At 45.9% G+C, this 15,194-nt stretch overlaps 1 protein-coding gene across 1 annotated transcript in view; it reads right to left on the minus strand.

Annotated features, from left to right (window-relative positions):
- Positions 1-15,194, minus strand: part of LOC121184468 (probable E3 ubiquitin-protein ligase HECTD4) — a 35,975-nt gene that overhangs the window by 2,582 nt on the left and 18,199 nt on the right. Inside the window, exons 36-75 of the mRNA XM_041042133.1 lie at positions 14,872-15,152; positions 14,575-14,761; positions 14,394-14,475; positions 14,076-14,278; positions 13,756-13,891; positions 13,421-13,603; positions 13,151-13,315; positions 12,876-13,045; positions 12,433-12,548; positions 12,196-12,299; positions 11,646-11,807; positions 11,362-11,510; positions 11,138-11,217; positions 10,696-10,859; positions 10,323-10,560; positions 10,037-10,173; positions 9,818-9,944; positions 9,019-9,156; positions 8,767-8,903; positions 8,522-8,682; positions 8,253-8,434; positions 7,959-8,164; positions 7,710-7,840; positions 7,391-7,596; positions 7,094-7,273; positions 5,147-6,546; positions 4,846-5,053; positions 4,536-4,759; positions 4,277-4,422; positions 4,065-4,168; positions 3,482-3,605; positions 2,905-3,095; positions 2,584-2,730; positions 2,246-2,365; positions 1,981-2,136; positions 1,759-1,862; positions 1,235-1,456; positions 934-1,100; positions 568-763; positions 208-430 (exon numbers count right to left, since the gene is read on the minus strand). Coding sequence (XP_040898067.1) covers positions 208-430; positions 568-763; positions 934-1,100; positions 1,235-1,456; positions 1,759-1,862; positions 1,981-2,136; positions 2,246-2,365; positions 2,584-2,730; positions 2,905-3,095; positions 3,482-3,605; positions 4,065-4,168; positions 4,277-4,422; positions 4,536-4,759; positions 4,846-5,053; positions 5,147-6,546; positions 7,094-7,273; positions 7,391-7,596; positions 7,710-7,840; positions 7,959-8,164; positions 8,253-8,434; positions 8,522-8,682; positions 8,767-8,903; positions 9,019-9,156; positions 9,818-9,944; positions 10,037-10,173; positions 10,323-10,560; positions 10,696-10,859; positions 11,138-11,217; positions 11,362-11,510; positions 11,646-11,807; positions 12,196-12,299; positions 12,433-12,548; positions 12,876-13,045; positions 13,151-13,315; positions 13,421-13,603; positions 13,756-13,891; positions 14,076-14,278; positions 14,394-14,475; positions 14,575-14,761; positions 14,872-15,152 — 7,757 coding nt within the window. The remainder of the gene's footprint in view (positions 1-207; positions 431-567; positions 764-933; positions 1,101-1,234; positions 1,457-1,758; positions 1,863-1,980; positions 2,137-2,245; positions 2,366-2,583; positions 2,731-2,904; positions 3,096-3,481; positions 3,606-4,064; positions 4,169-4,276; positions 4,423-4,535; positions 4,760-4,845; positions 5,054-5,146; positions 6,547-7,093; positions 7,274-7,390; positions 7,597-7,709; positions 7,841-7,958; positions 8,165-8,252; positions 8,435-8,521; positions 8,683-8,766; positions 8,904-9,018; positions 9,157-9,817; positions 9,945-10,036; positions 10,174-10,322; positions 10,561-10,695; positions 10,860-11,137; positions 11,218-11,361; positions 11,511-11,645; positions 11,808-12,195; positions 12,300-12,432; positions 12,549-12,875; positions 13,046-13,150; positions 13,316-13,420; positions 13,604-13,755; positions 13,892-14,075; positions 14,279-14,393; positions 14,476-14,574; positions 14,762-14,871; positions 15,153-15,194) is intronic.

Genomic DNA, 15,194 nt, shown 5'->3' on the forward strand with positions numbered 1-15,194 from the left:
CCATAACACGCCTACTAATTAACAACAACAGTCAAGCTACGGCAAACAACATGTTCAAAGTCTGTCTGAGGTTGCAAGGCAAGATGAGCTGCTTTGATAATCACTGATAATCAGCTGTTTCTGCACCAACAGCACTGAGACGAACGTCACACAGATAGCCGCCCTCGTGTCCAATCACGGCCCAGCTGAAACCTCGTCAGCCATTACCTGCGGCTCCATCGGGAGGGGCGATCTTCATGGGGTACGGGGGAACGTGGGCAGTGTCGGGCCCCCCGTCCTTGCACGGGCAGGTGAATGGGATGCGCTCCTGGTTGCATGCGAACTTAATGAACTTGCAGAGCTCCTCCTGAGTGAACATCTCCAGGGCGGTCCAGAAGAACTCGATGTGCTGGTCTGTCTCCATCAGACCCACCTGATACATGGTGTGAGCCTGTAGAGAGAAGAGCGTAGGGTGTACTGAGATTAATGCTGATCTGTAAAAAACGAAAGGTGTTGCTGATGTAAATGTTACATTTGGAAACTTTGGTGGTGTAATATAAACAGATTTCACACAAATGTTAGCTTTACCTTGAGGAACTCCAGGTTGATGTAAGGCAACCCACAGGTGCGCAGCTCCATCTCTAGCGGGCTGAGCATGGTGAGCAGCTGCAGGGGAATGATGGAGCCCAGCCCTGCGCGCACTGCTGTCATACACTCCACGTTCTGCAGCTCCCTGAGACGAAGGCTTCTCACCGTCCGCGCATACACGTCCTTATTCTCCCAGCTTAACACACACACATGAAGAAGCATACAACAAATCCAGAATGAAGAGTAATGTTCTGGGGCTTGTGGGTGAATACAGTTTTGGAAAAAAAAAAGATGTTGTGTGAAGTTATTTCCAGAAGGCTACAGGCAACAAAGAAATGAACAAGGAGCTGAGTGGGTTTCCTGTACCTGACAGTGAGGCTGCGGCCTCCCGGACAAAGCTCCACCTCCTCACCAGTCATGGTGATGTAGGTAAAGGTGCAGCAGGGCCGGCTGGGGGAGTCCGGGCTTTCTCCAGAATGGTGCTGTGAGGTGATCTCAGCACAGAGAGCCTCCAGCTCCGTCTCATCACTCACCTGCAGGGTCAAATGAAGGTGTTACGGCAGCATTGTCTCAGCTGGGAAAAGAGTCTAACATCAACAAGTAACTTGATGTGGAAGACATAAAGTTAAAGACATGATGACATTGGGAGCAAGGTAGCGTCCCTTACATTTTCAAACTTTTTGACATAGTTGTAGGTGAGCACGTCAGCCTCCTGCAGGTCCTGCTCCGGGTCAAGGGCCTCGGCCACCAGACCCTTCCAAAAGGAGCCCAACAGGTCCAGAGGAAGTGGCACGTCAGCGCGGATGGCTATGCCCAGAAGCTGACCAAAGAAGTGCAACAACTGTTCCTCTGCATAGCTTATAGGGCATGGCGTCAGGATATACTTCCCCTGAGGAAAGTGAAAAACAACTATGACTCACACGACACCATCTGTGATTAACTCTGTTGTGCCAGATAAGACTCTTAGAAAGTCTGTATTCTTGGGATTGTGATATTAACAGAACACTCTGTAGTTCTGTCATTGTGCTCCAAAATTTCCTCACAGCTGTTTTTTCAAACTCAAAAACATTTCATAGTTAGGTTTCAAAACTGTGAGGAAGCACTGAGACTTCAGGCAGCGTAGGATAAACAGAATATGTCTTGTTTTAAAGAACAAAGGTGTCAAAAACAGGACATACAGAAAAACATTACCTTGTTACGGTTGGCTGCTGCACTGGGGCAGGGGAGCAGCAGGGAAAGAGCAGAACTCTGTAACTCCTTACACACCTGCCACAGGAAGTGCCTGAAGGAGCCACCTGGAGAGACAGATCCATCAAAGCTCCGGTTAGGTTTGGAAAAAAAAAAAAAAACCCATCTTGACAGGTAAAAGTCTGTAAAGCAGTACAGATAAAGATACAAAGGAGAAATTCTAACTTGTGCCATGAACTTCCTCTCCGGTGAAGCGGATGTTAAAGGCATAGGTCGGGTCTCCTCCGCTAGCCAGTTTCACGCAAAGTTGCGACGACGGCACGCAAGATAGCTGACGTGCTGCCTGGCAGAAATATGTGTTCTCTGACGATCTGATCTCACCTGAAGGACAAATGCCAGAGACACAGAGAGAACGTTTGCAAAGAACCAGCACAAGTGACATGAAGTTAGGATAAAAACAAACATGTGAACAAGCAAAAGGAATGTCTACCTCCCACAATCTCCAGAGGGTCCAGAGTAATCTCTGGAGCAGCGTGGTCAGCTGTTCGCTGTACTGTGGCATTTAGTACTCTGTTCATTACTGTGACCTTCGAGTCATAGAAGATTAGACCTGTAACAAATGAGAACAGAAGAAGTGGCGAGGGTGAAAAAGATTAGACTTTATCAAATTCACTTTTTTAGTTTTAATCCAGTTCAGATATTTGTACTTTAACAAAGCGAGTTTCCTAAATAGGTCAATACACTGATATAGTCACACCTCGCCAACATGGCCCACATAGTTGTCTTTGTCCCCTTAACCTTCTAGACCTGTGCTGAGATCCTGCTCACCTTTGGCCTCACATAACAGTGCTGCAATGCTGTTCTGATAGGTGTTAGTCTGCCTCAGCTCCACTAGCGGCAGGAAGAAACTCTCCAGAGTGTTGTTGAGGGACTGTAGCAGAGCAAAGCGCAATCGCAGGCTCTCCACAGGCACATCTGAAAACACACCAAAAGTTAAATATAGCTGACAAAACAAGGGAGCAAGTGTGAACTAGTACCTGAACATTACATTATACATGGCAGTATGCACACTGGAAGAGGTCTTGCGGACTTGTATGTCTTGTGAGTTAAGCGTACAGTCATGATTTACTGCACAGGCAGGTTTCTTACTGAGCAGGCAGGACACACGAGGATCAGCAGTATCACTGGGGTCCAGGTAGACTTCATGGGGGTGTAGTCTGGCTGGTGTGATAGCCAGGTGACGGCACAGCCTGTTGATGTACTGCACCAACGCCACGTCCATTTCCAAGCTCCACTTCCTACAGGCCTTCTGAGCGTGACGAGTGTCTATACAGGTGCATCTAGTAAAGAGGACAGCTGCTGTTAAACAGAGAGCTCTCACTCTTACCCACATATTTATAACCTCTAGTATGTTACGGGGTATCACATTTCAGGGAAACTGTGCTTCATTCAGATTAATCAACTGTAGTGTGTTATGTGTAGCTCCTTTTTAATTGCTGACAAGTGTGGAAATCAAGAAGACAACAATTTAAAATTGCACTGGAAATTTGATAAATCACAAGTGACTATTCTTTTAGAATGACTTCCAAACTTGATTTGATGAAGCTTTAAAGAGGACACATTTAGTCACAACAAAACAACTCTCTGAGTTTCTGGAAAGCTTGTTTATGTAAGTGACAGCGTCTGAGTTAAGGCGGTTCTTGGGGTCTGGCTCTCCCGCTCTCACCTTTCAAAGTGAAGGTCATAACCACAAGCCAAAATTGCCCTCCAGACGCTGCGGATGTCCTGCTTGGCTCGGTCAACTGCAAATTTATGGAAGCCTTCCAGTGTCAGGTACTTCTCCTCTGGGACTAGAGAAAACAAAGAGGGGCAGTGGTGAGACAGGTCACAGTTCTGAGTTTCAAAACAAAACTCAAATTTATGATAATCAAAAATGTATAATAAAAGAATCGCAGTTGGGTCTATCACAAGTCTGTGCAAAGTGATATCTTCAAATATTGCTAACTTTGCCTGACCAACAGTAAAAACATACGAAGATGCATTTAATTTCCACTTACATAAAAAAAAAGAAAGATCCTCACGTCTCTCTCAGTGGATTGATCAGTAAACTGACTAATAGTTACATTATAAAAACCCTAATTTAAATGAGGAAAGGGGAATAGAGCTTAAGCAAATTCTTAAAAAAAAATTCAGTTGATTAAACCTTTGCAGGAAACATTAGGCAAAGCCAACTGTCTGTAACCTTGAACTATCCAGCAATTATATATTCAATAATGTGCACAGTCAAAGTGAGTGTGATCACTACCAACCTTCAGTTTTTTTAGCAGGAGATTTTTCCACATCTTTCTCTTCAGGTCTGGATTTCTCAGGAGACTTTGGCTTCAGGACAGTCTTCTTCTCACTCAGTGCAGTCCTGGCAGAGGAAAGAGACCGGCAAGTTCAATTTAATTACTGTGTCAAAGTGTAAATGTATCTAAACTTGTGCTTTCCGTTTTAAAGAGCTGTGAGGGAAACGACTCACCTGACACTGTTGAGCACAGACTTTTCCTTGGTGGGAGGTTTGGTGATGGGCCTCTTGGTGCTCACGACCTTGCCCTGGTGCTGCTCTTTTCCTGCCTTGCTGTACTTGTTCTTATTGGGCTTGGGGGTGCCATACTTTCTTAGAATCTGAACAAAAAACAAATTATTGCGACACGTGAATGTACAGATGGTATAAAGTGCTGACAATGTGTTTGTGTACTCCCGCCCTCATTCGTTACTGCACGCCACTTGTTGCGTACCTGAGTAAGTTGGTCTTCAAGTACTTTCTTGGGAGGTCGAACATTGGTGAAGAAAGTATGTAGTAGGTTGCCAGGTGTCTGAGAGTTGATCTGCTCTTTGCTGAGGTAAATGTCAGACACTTTCACTGGCTTGGCCGGTGTAAGGCTGAGCATCTGCTCCGAGTGCACACAGCTCTTGAAAATATCCGTGAGGACATCTCGCGCTCCAGGCACAAGCTTGTCACCTTGAAACATGGACACAGATTTACACTGGCAGAACTAACATCGCTGTGCAAAAGCAGAAAATATCTGATCAGAGTCGAACACCAACCTCTGACTGATTTGTCCAGGAAGTAGTCTTCAAGAGCGGAGCTTCCCTGTGTGTCAAACAGGCTTTGATTCACACTGGAGGCTGTGAGGATCTCCTCATTGGTCAACTCCATTAGCTCCTCTTCACCTTCCAGACTGGACAAACCAATCAGGTCACTGCTGTTGAAAAGACTGGCACGGATTTTTTCCACTTTGGCCCGAGAACGAACCTGTAATTAACAAAACAAAGACAAACGTATTACCTCGGAACAAAACAAAAATCAAACAGCTTAGATCTATTAATGTGCTCTTAATCAACCCACCTCAATTACAGCATAGCCCTTGATGGGCCTCGCCATGACTGCGTTGCTCTCCAGTGACGTGACTGTGTGCATAGAGCCGCCATCTGAGACTGAAGGTGTCTCTGCATTGTCAAGAGGTTCCCCCAAGCTGCCGAGACTCCCCAGGCTTCCTGTGCTACACAGGGAGGTATCTAGACTCTCCTGACTAGAAACAGTCTGTGGGTCTTGGGGGCCCTGCTGCGGGTACGTAACAGCCGAACCTGCGGCAGCGGGGCCGAGAGGTTGAACAGCTAACAGCTCCTGATCCACAGAAAGTTCACTGGCAGTGCGGGAGACTCCCTGAGAGGAGCTGCATATGGAGGTCTGGCTGGTAGAAGCTGAAGCGCTCACACTCAAAGCAGGAGTCACGCTGCTGGAGCTGTCAGGACTCTCAGGACCTCCGTTGTTAGGGTAAGGGCGCTCAGGTTCAGGGCCTCCTTTTCCATCCTGAGGGCTAGAAACCCCAGCTCCAGCTTTGGGCTTCTTGGGATCCTCTTCCTGCAGGGGGATGAAGACTTCATCTTTGAAGAGTCCTCCATGTGCGTTGCAAGCCCTGCGGATGGCATTTCGAACCACGGCCTCCTCCAGGTGCGTGGGGATACCTGAGAGCACCAGCAGGCGACTGTGGGCAGTGGGGCCCACCAGGGCCTGGCAGGCATCTGTCACTGCATCACTGGTCACACTTAATCCCTGCGGGTCCTTGTTGGCAAGATGTCGTAGGATCATCAGCAGAGTGAGGCAGCGGTGGAACCACAGCATGTCCTCAGGTTTACTGCCCGCCATGTTCAGCAGGGCACTGTCACTCTCTGACAACCGTGCGCCTCCGCTTCCCCGTTTCCCAGAGACTGCTGCTGCCACTGCCGCTGCTGCTCTCTCACGCTTCATCTTCACCTTCTTACGTTTGGACAGCAGACTGGGGCTCTGTGGTGTCTGACCGGGGGAAGATGATGAGGACGAAGAAGAGTCACTGAGGTTAGGGGCGCTGGTAGAGGACAGGGCTCCCACTGCAGTACCACCAACATTGAGGGGGAGCGTCACCTCTGCGACAGCCAGACACACCTCCATCAGAGCGTGGAAGTAGGTGGAGAACCGGCTCTGCTCTGCCCCCAGGGCCAGTGCAATGCCTCCAGATGAAGACCCTCCTGCTCCAGCCCCTGCAGCAGTCCATCCCTGAGTCTCCCGGTCGTAGAGCTTTCGGAGTTCTGTCTGCAGGGCCATGAGCACTGCGAGGCAGGGGTTAAGCAGCAGAGCAATGGAGCTGGAGAGGCCAGCTGGGCTCTTGCGCTGTTCCAAGTGGTGAATCTTCCGCAAAACTTCAGCTAACAAGTGAAAGATGAGTTCTTTGATGGAGGGAGCCAGATCAGTGGTCCAAAGCAAACCACCTAAAACAATAAGAACAATGATATAAAAAAGCACTGAAAGTTGGGATTTTGGGAAAACTTTATTTATGTTTGGCATGATTTATCTTGCAAACTTTCAAAGTTCTTCTGTGACTTATGGAACTAGTGGTGAAGAAAAATGAATATGTGGGTTTAAGCAACTCACAAAGTCTGAACATTTTATAAGATTGATGTTTTATGACCTTGTAAGTATAAGGTTCTTTTTTAGTGGAGTGATGTTTTGAAAAATCGAGCAAAGACTTGAACATCCCACACTGAAAGCGGTAACATATTTTTATGTTTTTGGGTCTATGTTTATTTTAACATTTAATTCAGAGCGGTTCATTAAAAAATCACCACCTAAGTATTAAATAATATCCAAAGTCCATAAAACAAAATCAAGAACAAAACTTCTGTGCCTGTTGGGTGATTGTGGAGTAGGATTTTACTATGGTTACATTATACTCATGTATACACCAACCATACTAACAAGTTAATAAATCAGACTTGTTAAACGTGGTCTTAACAAGGGTTAAGAAGGGTTACCTACCCAGTAGTTCGACCACCTGCAGCAGCACAGATGAGGGCACTGTGTCCAGCTCATCCTCTGACCGTTCACTGCTCTCTCCCAGTTTCCACGTCAACAGCTGTTCAGCAAACGCCATGGCCAGAGGAAACTCCAAAGGCAAGGAGTGCAGCACCAGTACAGCACCAGGAGGGGGAGACACCCCTGTAATCAAGAAAATTTAATATTTCACTCTTCTTTATCCTGTAACTGATTTTTTTTTTTTTTCATGAAAAGTTGAAGCAGCCTGTGTGAATTTCCTTCTGGGAGTCAGATACTCACCCAGCTTGATGTGCACCTTATCAGTGGGTATGATAACAGAGGGGTACTGGTTGGTGGTGGGAGGGGGAGTAAGGCCTGTGTTGGTAGGTGAAGCATCCAGAGGATAGCACACAGCCTCCATCAGATTTAGCTGGCCATTTCTACGTACTTTGTGACCCAGACCATACACCATGACCCGAGCCCAGGGAGCCTTGTACAGGCTTGAGCTATTGGATTGGAAAAGGTGGGAGAGAAATTTAAAAAATGTAATAAAAAATGGATGGTAAGAAATCTAAATTCATTGTGAATTGCTGAAGAGTAATAAAGCAAAGTAGCTCACTCTTTGCGGCAGCCTAGCTGGCTCTCCTTGCAGGACACGATCACAAATGCAGCACCTGGAAAACTGACGTCCATGCTAACCTTTGACTCTGTCACAGGAAACTCCTCGGATGTAAACTGCTCCGGTGCGTTCTGTCAAAATGACCAGAATTATAAGAGAAGTTTAGCAGCTTTACAAAGTGGTATCCAGAGACAGTTTATTAAATCCAGGAGCAGTTTATTAAATCAACTAGTGATTGGCAGAGCTGACCTGTAGGAAGCAGCAGATCTGCTTCGTGAGCTCCAGTAAGCTCTCCTCTCCTTGATGCAAGGCACGGGTGATGGCCACTGTCAACCACTCCCTGATGGGCTGAGCATTGCCCTGGTAGAACAGGTCTGTGGGAGAACAGCTTTGGCCCTGGAGGTTATGAAGCACTGACTGGGCCACCAGGATTGAACTAGAGCTAATAGTGCCATCTGCAGGAGGAACAGCATCAGAGCATTCAGCACAGAAACGGAACAGAACATTTACAGAGAAATCCAGCTGTTCCCAATTTCCACTCACCAGGGAGGGGTGGAGCCAGCAGCTGATTGGACAGAAGCTGCAGGTGTTCCAAGGTGATGTCACGGATCGCAGGTATGTGGAAGAGACGAGTGAAGGTGTGGGGATTCTTGGGGGCAAAGATGTTGAGCAAGGCCATACGGCAGTATAACCGGGCCAGCGCACTCTCACAGCGAAGCAGTTCCCTGAAGCAAAGCAGTAAAATAGATGGGATCTCAAGCACAAGTGCAGGATACATATACATCCTGCTCATCATCAAGCTCAAATGTTACCTATGAATCTGAATGTTGCTGCTGTCTAGTGAGACTAAGCCGTTAGCCGCGGTCCGTCGAGATCCAGCAGGTGGGCGCTCCAGCATCTCAATGGGGTACCAGTACCTCACCAGCACCCCCTCACTGCGCAGGTAGGTCTCCACCTGTACCAGTTCATTCACCTGAACAAACACAAGTGCAAGAAACAAGTCAGTTTACAGATAAAGTTACTGTGAAGGTACTGGAGAGCCAAGTACTGTACTTACAGAGTCCACATCCAGCACCACCCCATGCAAACCAAAGGTCTTCAACATGCCCCGGATAGCAAACTTCGGCAGTGCTGTTCCCCCTGTTGTGCTGTTGGTATTGTTGCTGTCAGGACAGCGGATGACCACCGTCAAGCCTGTGTTGAAAATGCATAGTTATAGACAAGGTCAGTGAAAATGCTAAACAGTTTTAATGCAGTGCTTACGAGCTCAGGTCATTTCAGCTTATACAGTGATGTAGGTGAGTGGTACCTTTGCGAACTTTGTCAATAGTGAACTTGTTGGCCTCGTCCTTGATATCCTCAATGGTAGGGAGGTAGAGGTCACGGGGAATGCCACCATTCTCTTCATACAGGAACTCCACTGTTTGTCTTGCAATGTCCACCATGCCTGTTTTCATTGAAATGCACAACAGAGATACACAGTGTTACAGGTGTCTTTGTTTAATTTATATTCCAAGTAAAAATATCCATATGCTCAGAATGGGTATGGTTTAATCAATCATTCGTTTAATAAACAAGGCTGTTAACTTTTATCAGTTGTCCTACCTTGTTCTGATTTGTTAAAGGATAATTAATTTCGAATTACATTTGTGTGCTGCACTAATGCATCTTCATTATTAGCAATAAAGTGGAAGGTATTTCAGCCGTAGAAGCTTGATTCTGAAAGTGAAGCCAGCCAGCAGAGGAGGTGCATAATGAGTACAGAGGATGGAAACTAGGTTTTTCACCTTTCTATATTTTCAATTTCTCTTCTGTTCCATTTTTTTCCATTAAAGTCATGTTCTGACCCATTATGATTTATGTCTCAGTTTCTGATGCCAGCAAACCACTTTCATTCTGTTTGTGTTATACTGATGATTAGATTCAGATACAAAAAATCTGTTACAACCTTTTTATACAAAAACCTTGAAGTTTGTGGATCTGCTGAGCTGTTTATTTCTTGACTTGGGGAAAATACGTTGTACATACATGTTTTATGTTATGGTATTTTGCTTTGTGTTATACTACACTTTAAGTCAATGCTTTAATGACGTTCTTTCAGTCTTTACCCAGCTGCAGAGCTCCTTTGATTTGGTCCAAGCCAGATTTCCTCTCAGCCTCATTACGGAACCGCCTACGAATGGTAGGAAACACTTTGGTCTCCCATGCCTTGACCAGCAGGGCATAGTGGTCCTCCTAATGTCAAACCCAAATCAAAATTAATAATGAAGTATACAAGCATACAGCTTTTTCTGGACATTGCGTGGAGAAGAGGAGTCCTCACTCACCCGTGGGACATCGTCATCGTCCTCGTCATCACTCTCATCATCTGCGATAGGCGGAGGATGTGGGTCGGGCCCAGAGGTGACAAGGTTCTCATAGCTCAGTTCCACCTTGTAATGGCACGACAGGTCACTGTTGTACTCTGTACCAAAAGGAAAAGACAGAAGATGCAGACTTAGCACATGCAAACAACTCATAGAAAAAGTGATACAAAAACAAAAAAACTCTGAGAAATAAAAGTAAAAACATGCACATTTTTGGTTCAAACTAAGATGGAGCTGATAGACATACGTTGCTGGGCAACGGCAACAGCTGCAATCCGACATGGGGGTCCATGAGAGCCAGAGTCTGATGTCACACTTGCACCTGCATCATTATCGCTGTCTGAAGCCATAGCAAAGGGCAGTGCTTCAAAATTTGCACTTATTTCCTCTGCAAGGTCTACACACAAGTCAGCCGCATTTCTGTGTGCTTGGCCCTCTGCGTACGCAAAAGGTCGGCTTCCGAAATTGGCACGGATCTTTGAGTTCTACAAAAACATGAAACAGTGAAAAATGGAAAATTGAAAATGAACCAAACCAAGTGATGAACCAAATTTTTACAAGAGCTTACCAACAATTCAAATATAAAGCCTTAAAGGTCATTTAAGCCAGCAGAAACCCACCTTCTTTTGAATGTGAACCAGGGGCCACATTCCACCAGCTACATCCTCAAGAATGGGGCTGAGCCGCTGGCCACAGTAGGTAAAGTAGACCCTGCCTTTAGGGGCCTGACCAGGAGGTGGAGGAGTGCCCTCAGAGCGCTCCCAGCCTATTCCAGCCACGTCACCTGTGTTTATGAAAATGTAAGATCACGTCTCAGTGATGACTCAGCGTTAGCAGGTAATGACGTATTTTAAAATATGCTAACACTGGATACAGCTTCAGATAAGGAAGTTTAAAAAAAGGCTTTGTTGAAAAAGCAGCCAGTTAAGATGCAATGGTTTTAAGGAGTTTAGTTCAAATCCATGACATACATCGCTGTATGGATTTCTATTTGATTAAATCGAACAAAAGAGATGGTGGAATATATATATGGAGAAAAACACGTTTTGTCTCCTTTCTCACCAGGAAGCAGAGCCACATCCAGCCTGACACTTTTCCACTGCAGCAGACTGGAGCCATTGTAATGCACTGCCCTACCATTACTGACACACAGACAGACGGGAAAGAGACACACAGAGACGGAACAACACAAAAGAGAAGGATAGCAGTCAGCACTCAAGTCAGAGACAGAGAATAAGTGAGGGGAAAGATGGAGTCTCTCAGATTTAATAGGCAGTTGAACATACTTATGAAACAGACATGTGCCAACTGGGTTGGTCCAAGCTCCGTCTCTCTTCTCTGCCTCAGTGGCAAAACCAAAGGACACAATGGGGCCACTGTCCTCCTCAGAGTCTCCATAGGAGACAATTTCTATCTCCCAGTAAAAAGATGGTGCCTGCAGAGACAAAGACAAGTAAATGAAAGACTGTGGGCAGGCAGAAGTATCAGTGAATGCACACTAATACATGTTCAAACAAACTGAGATGGCAACTATCACTGCAGGAGTGCATTTCCACTGTGATGTGTGTACCTGAACTGGTACAGGAGAGGTGGCGTAGATGAATGTGCCTCTAGGCAGACCTCCTCCGGCACTTGGATCAGCCAAGAAGGTAACAGAGGTCAGACGGGATGAGAACATGCAGGCACGGACTGGAGGGAACACTCTGGATGGACACCAAGTGATCTCCTTGGGCTGGTGTGGCAAGAACATCAAAGACAGAAGGAGATAATTGGAGACAACAAATCAGACTGTTTAGTACATCAAAATGTCTTTGAAGATTTTTGAGCGCATGATGAGTTGAGGCTTGCAGCAATATAAGAATTTCATACTATAATTATCTTGCCTGCAGCTGTAAGTCAATTAATACATTTCCAACAGACTTTAGTGATTTAAGACTGAAGTTTGGCTTTTTCTGTCTCTGCAAACAAAAGATTCTTTTTCAACTTTCTTCCATGATAAATGTGTATTTTCTGCTGCACCTAGCCCAGATGTATTACATGTGACATGAGGGGGGATTTCTCTTGTGTTTGTTGTTGGTTACTGCAACAAAAAACATTCTAAAAACTATTCTAACTCTCACCTGGCGTCTGTCAGTCTGCAGTGGTGGAGGTGGTGGCCGAGCACAGTCCCGGTACAGCATTCTCACTCTTTCACACTGAGCCTCAACCATCCCAAGACGCTCTCCTGCACAAGACGACAGAAATCTGTCACACACACACACAGCTGCCAGTAGTGTATGGTGTTACAGACCAAATGCATTATACTGCATTTGCGAAGTTTTGTGCGCTCATATTACTTGTGTGAATAACATGCTCACCAGGGCTGCATTCCTGGGCAACGAGATTGAGAACCTCAACAGCAGCAGGACACTGCTGAATGAACTCTTCACAGAAGGAGCTATCTTCTAGGAGCTGTGCCATCACCAGGCATGCCCTGAACAAAAAAAAAAAAACACCAGCAAGAACCTTGTGATATTTGTCCAATCTATAGTTTTGCTGTGTTTCATTGCATTATTGCATCAGATTTTCAGAGTTGCAGTTTCAAAGTGCCCACATTTTAAATACAGCAGACGAAAAACAACATTGGCCCACCTTAAACCATCAGTAAATGTGGAACCGGTGAGATTTAGAATCAGATTTGCAAATTAGGAACATAATACAAAAAAACAACAGTTTTAACATGGAGTCATCAGTATCCACCACTTTGTCAAGACGCATAGAAAATTAGCCATTGAGTTTATTTATATCAGTGTTTACTAACCTGGTTCTGATTTCAGCCAACAAGCGCACTGCAGCCATTACTGGGCTGGAGCCATCTCCTGTAGCTGGTAGAGAAGTGTGAATGGAGAGACTGCCCTCCTGTGGCAGAAGCATGGACTGCACCGCTTGTACCACCTTTTCTGTGATTGAGAGCTTATACAGGGGAAGAGCCTGTTGTGGGTGGGTTAAGATAGAAAGAGAGACACAAGTGAGAATCACGCAGCTATTTTTCCATTAAAATAAAGACTGTGTTGTGTTTGATGAAGGAACTCTTACCTCAGATCTGGGAGTGCAGAGGCGTGATATAGGTACTGTCAGGATGTCTGAGGCTTTGCAAGCTCTCCTGTACTCGCAAGAAGGAAACTTGACTGTAGCGATGCCCTCCTGCTCATTTATGGACATAACTATGCCCACACTACCCAGAACTCCTTTACCTACCACCTGCAGAGTAGAGAAATCACAGGAAATATTTATTCAAATGCAAATTATAGCACACAAGTTAATATGTAAGGATAGAATTTCACTGTTTTATCTCCTTGAACTAACCTGGACCTCAGAGCCGATCTTAATAGTTTCTTTGAAGCCTCCAAGGGCGCAGAGTGCAGCCACAGCCTGTCTGCCAATGGCCTGCAGTTTAGCCAGTTTCCTACCACTGCTGCTGCCATTTTCCAGAATACTCTCAGCATACTTCCCCAGCTGAGGGATAAACATTAGAGCCCGGGAAAGAACCTACCATAGAACCCAAAGGAAAAAGCATTAGGCTGATATATTTTCAATTATATTTAATGATCAATGTCCCTGTAGTGAGAATTTGCAGCAAGTTATAACCTCAGTTAACAGAAACTCATTGCAGTGAAGGTGGAAACATGATAATCATTTACTTTTTCAGCAGTGCTTGTCCAGATCTGAGCTGTGTTGGACTCTGGAGCAGTGAGCAGACTGTGCAGCAGAGCAATAACCTCAGCAGCCATACTGTTGGCGACATGTCCACTGATGAACGGCCTGACAGGGTCCGACCTGTTCAAGGGAGGTTTTAAGAGGAACCGTTACTACCACACTCAATATTGATGCCTGTCACATAAGCATATTGACCAAAATATGCCATACTCTATCTGTGGCATTTACAATTGCAATGGGAGTGTGACCTACATGGGATACTGAAATGTTAACTTGTGTTTCTGAACCCTAAATCAAACAGTACCTGGCCAGCTCAGCATTCCTGTCCCTACAAACAGCAGTCTGAGCAGTCTTCTTCTTGTCACCAGTGGTGATGCCTCCAGCTGTCTCCTGGGCCAGAGTCTCCACAGGTGGACCAACACTCACTATCAGTCCAGACTGGGCCCACTTGTTGGCCTTCCTCAGGGCAGCAGATGCCTCCTCTGTGATCACCTCACAGCTTCCACTCTAGGGAGGAATTTGAACAGAATGGAGGTGAGCAAAGGTTAGGAAGTGCTACTATTCATACTGTCACTGAATTCAGTGTTTACTTTTGATTTTTAGTCAATATCCAAACTTTTACCTTAGTCATGTCTCTGTCCATCTTTACCACCTTTTCCATGTTTGCTCCCGTGCCAAGCCGAAAGGGACGTCCCTCTGAGCTGCTGCATTCCAAACAGGGTGGAAGAACGCTCATGTCAGAGAAGGCTAGGCTGAGCTTGCTGATGTGAAATTAAACACAACAACATTTGGGGAAATTTTACCTGAGAAGTGGTTGTAGAACCTCATGAGAAGACTGGTCCTCTCTCTTGTGGATAAAGATTGACAGCTTGCCATCAACAGCCTCTCCCTCCTCCCCAACATCCTCAGACTTCAGAGCTCCTTTGGAGCTGGCTCGGGACAGACTCGTGTCTGGCTCAGAGGAGCTGGGGGAGAGTAGGGTCTGGCAGCCTAGTAAAGAGGGAATATTGTAAATATTAAGAATTAGCAGAGCAGCTGTTTACAGGGGTCACCCCCTTCCACACACATTTATTTAATATTCCAGAGGACAAGAGACCAACCTGGTACTACATAGTCTGCCAGCTTCGCTAGCAGCAAGGCAGCAATACGTGAGGCAGGGTCACTTGCATCTTGCTGCTCAGCATCTAGTGTGTTAATAGAGTAGCTCCACGAGGGAAGGGCCACGTTACCACAGTCCTCCACACTCATGAGAGGGAGGGCAGCTCGGCAAAGCTGGAGGATGATAAGTACCAGCTTTGGAGAGGGTCTCTGATCAAGCAGCAGAGACAAAAGCTTAGAAACACAAGCTGGCTGACTCAGGATAGCTTTCCCTATGTGGCTCCTGAAACACACAAAGGAACATATACATACATTGTATTAATAC

The sequence above is a fragment of the Toxotes jaculatrix genome, chromosome 7, assembly GCF_017976425.1.
Source record: "Toxotes jaculatrix isolate fToxJac2 chromosome 7, fToxJac2.pri, whole genome shotgun sequence".
Taxonomy (NCBI): domain Eukaryota; kingdom Metazoa; phylum Chordata; class Actinopteri; family Toxotidae; genus Toxotes; species Toxotes jaculatrix.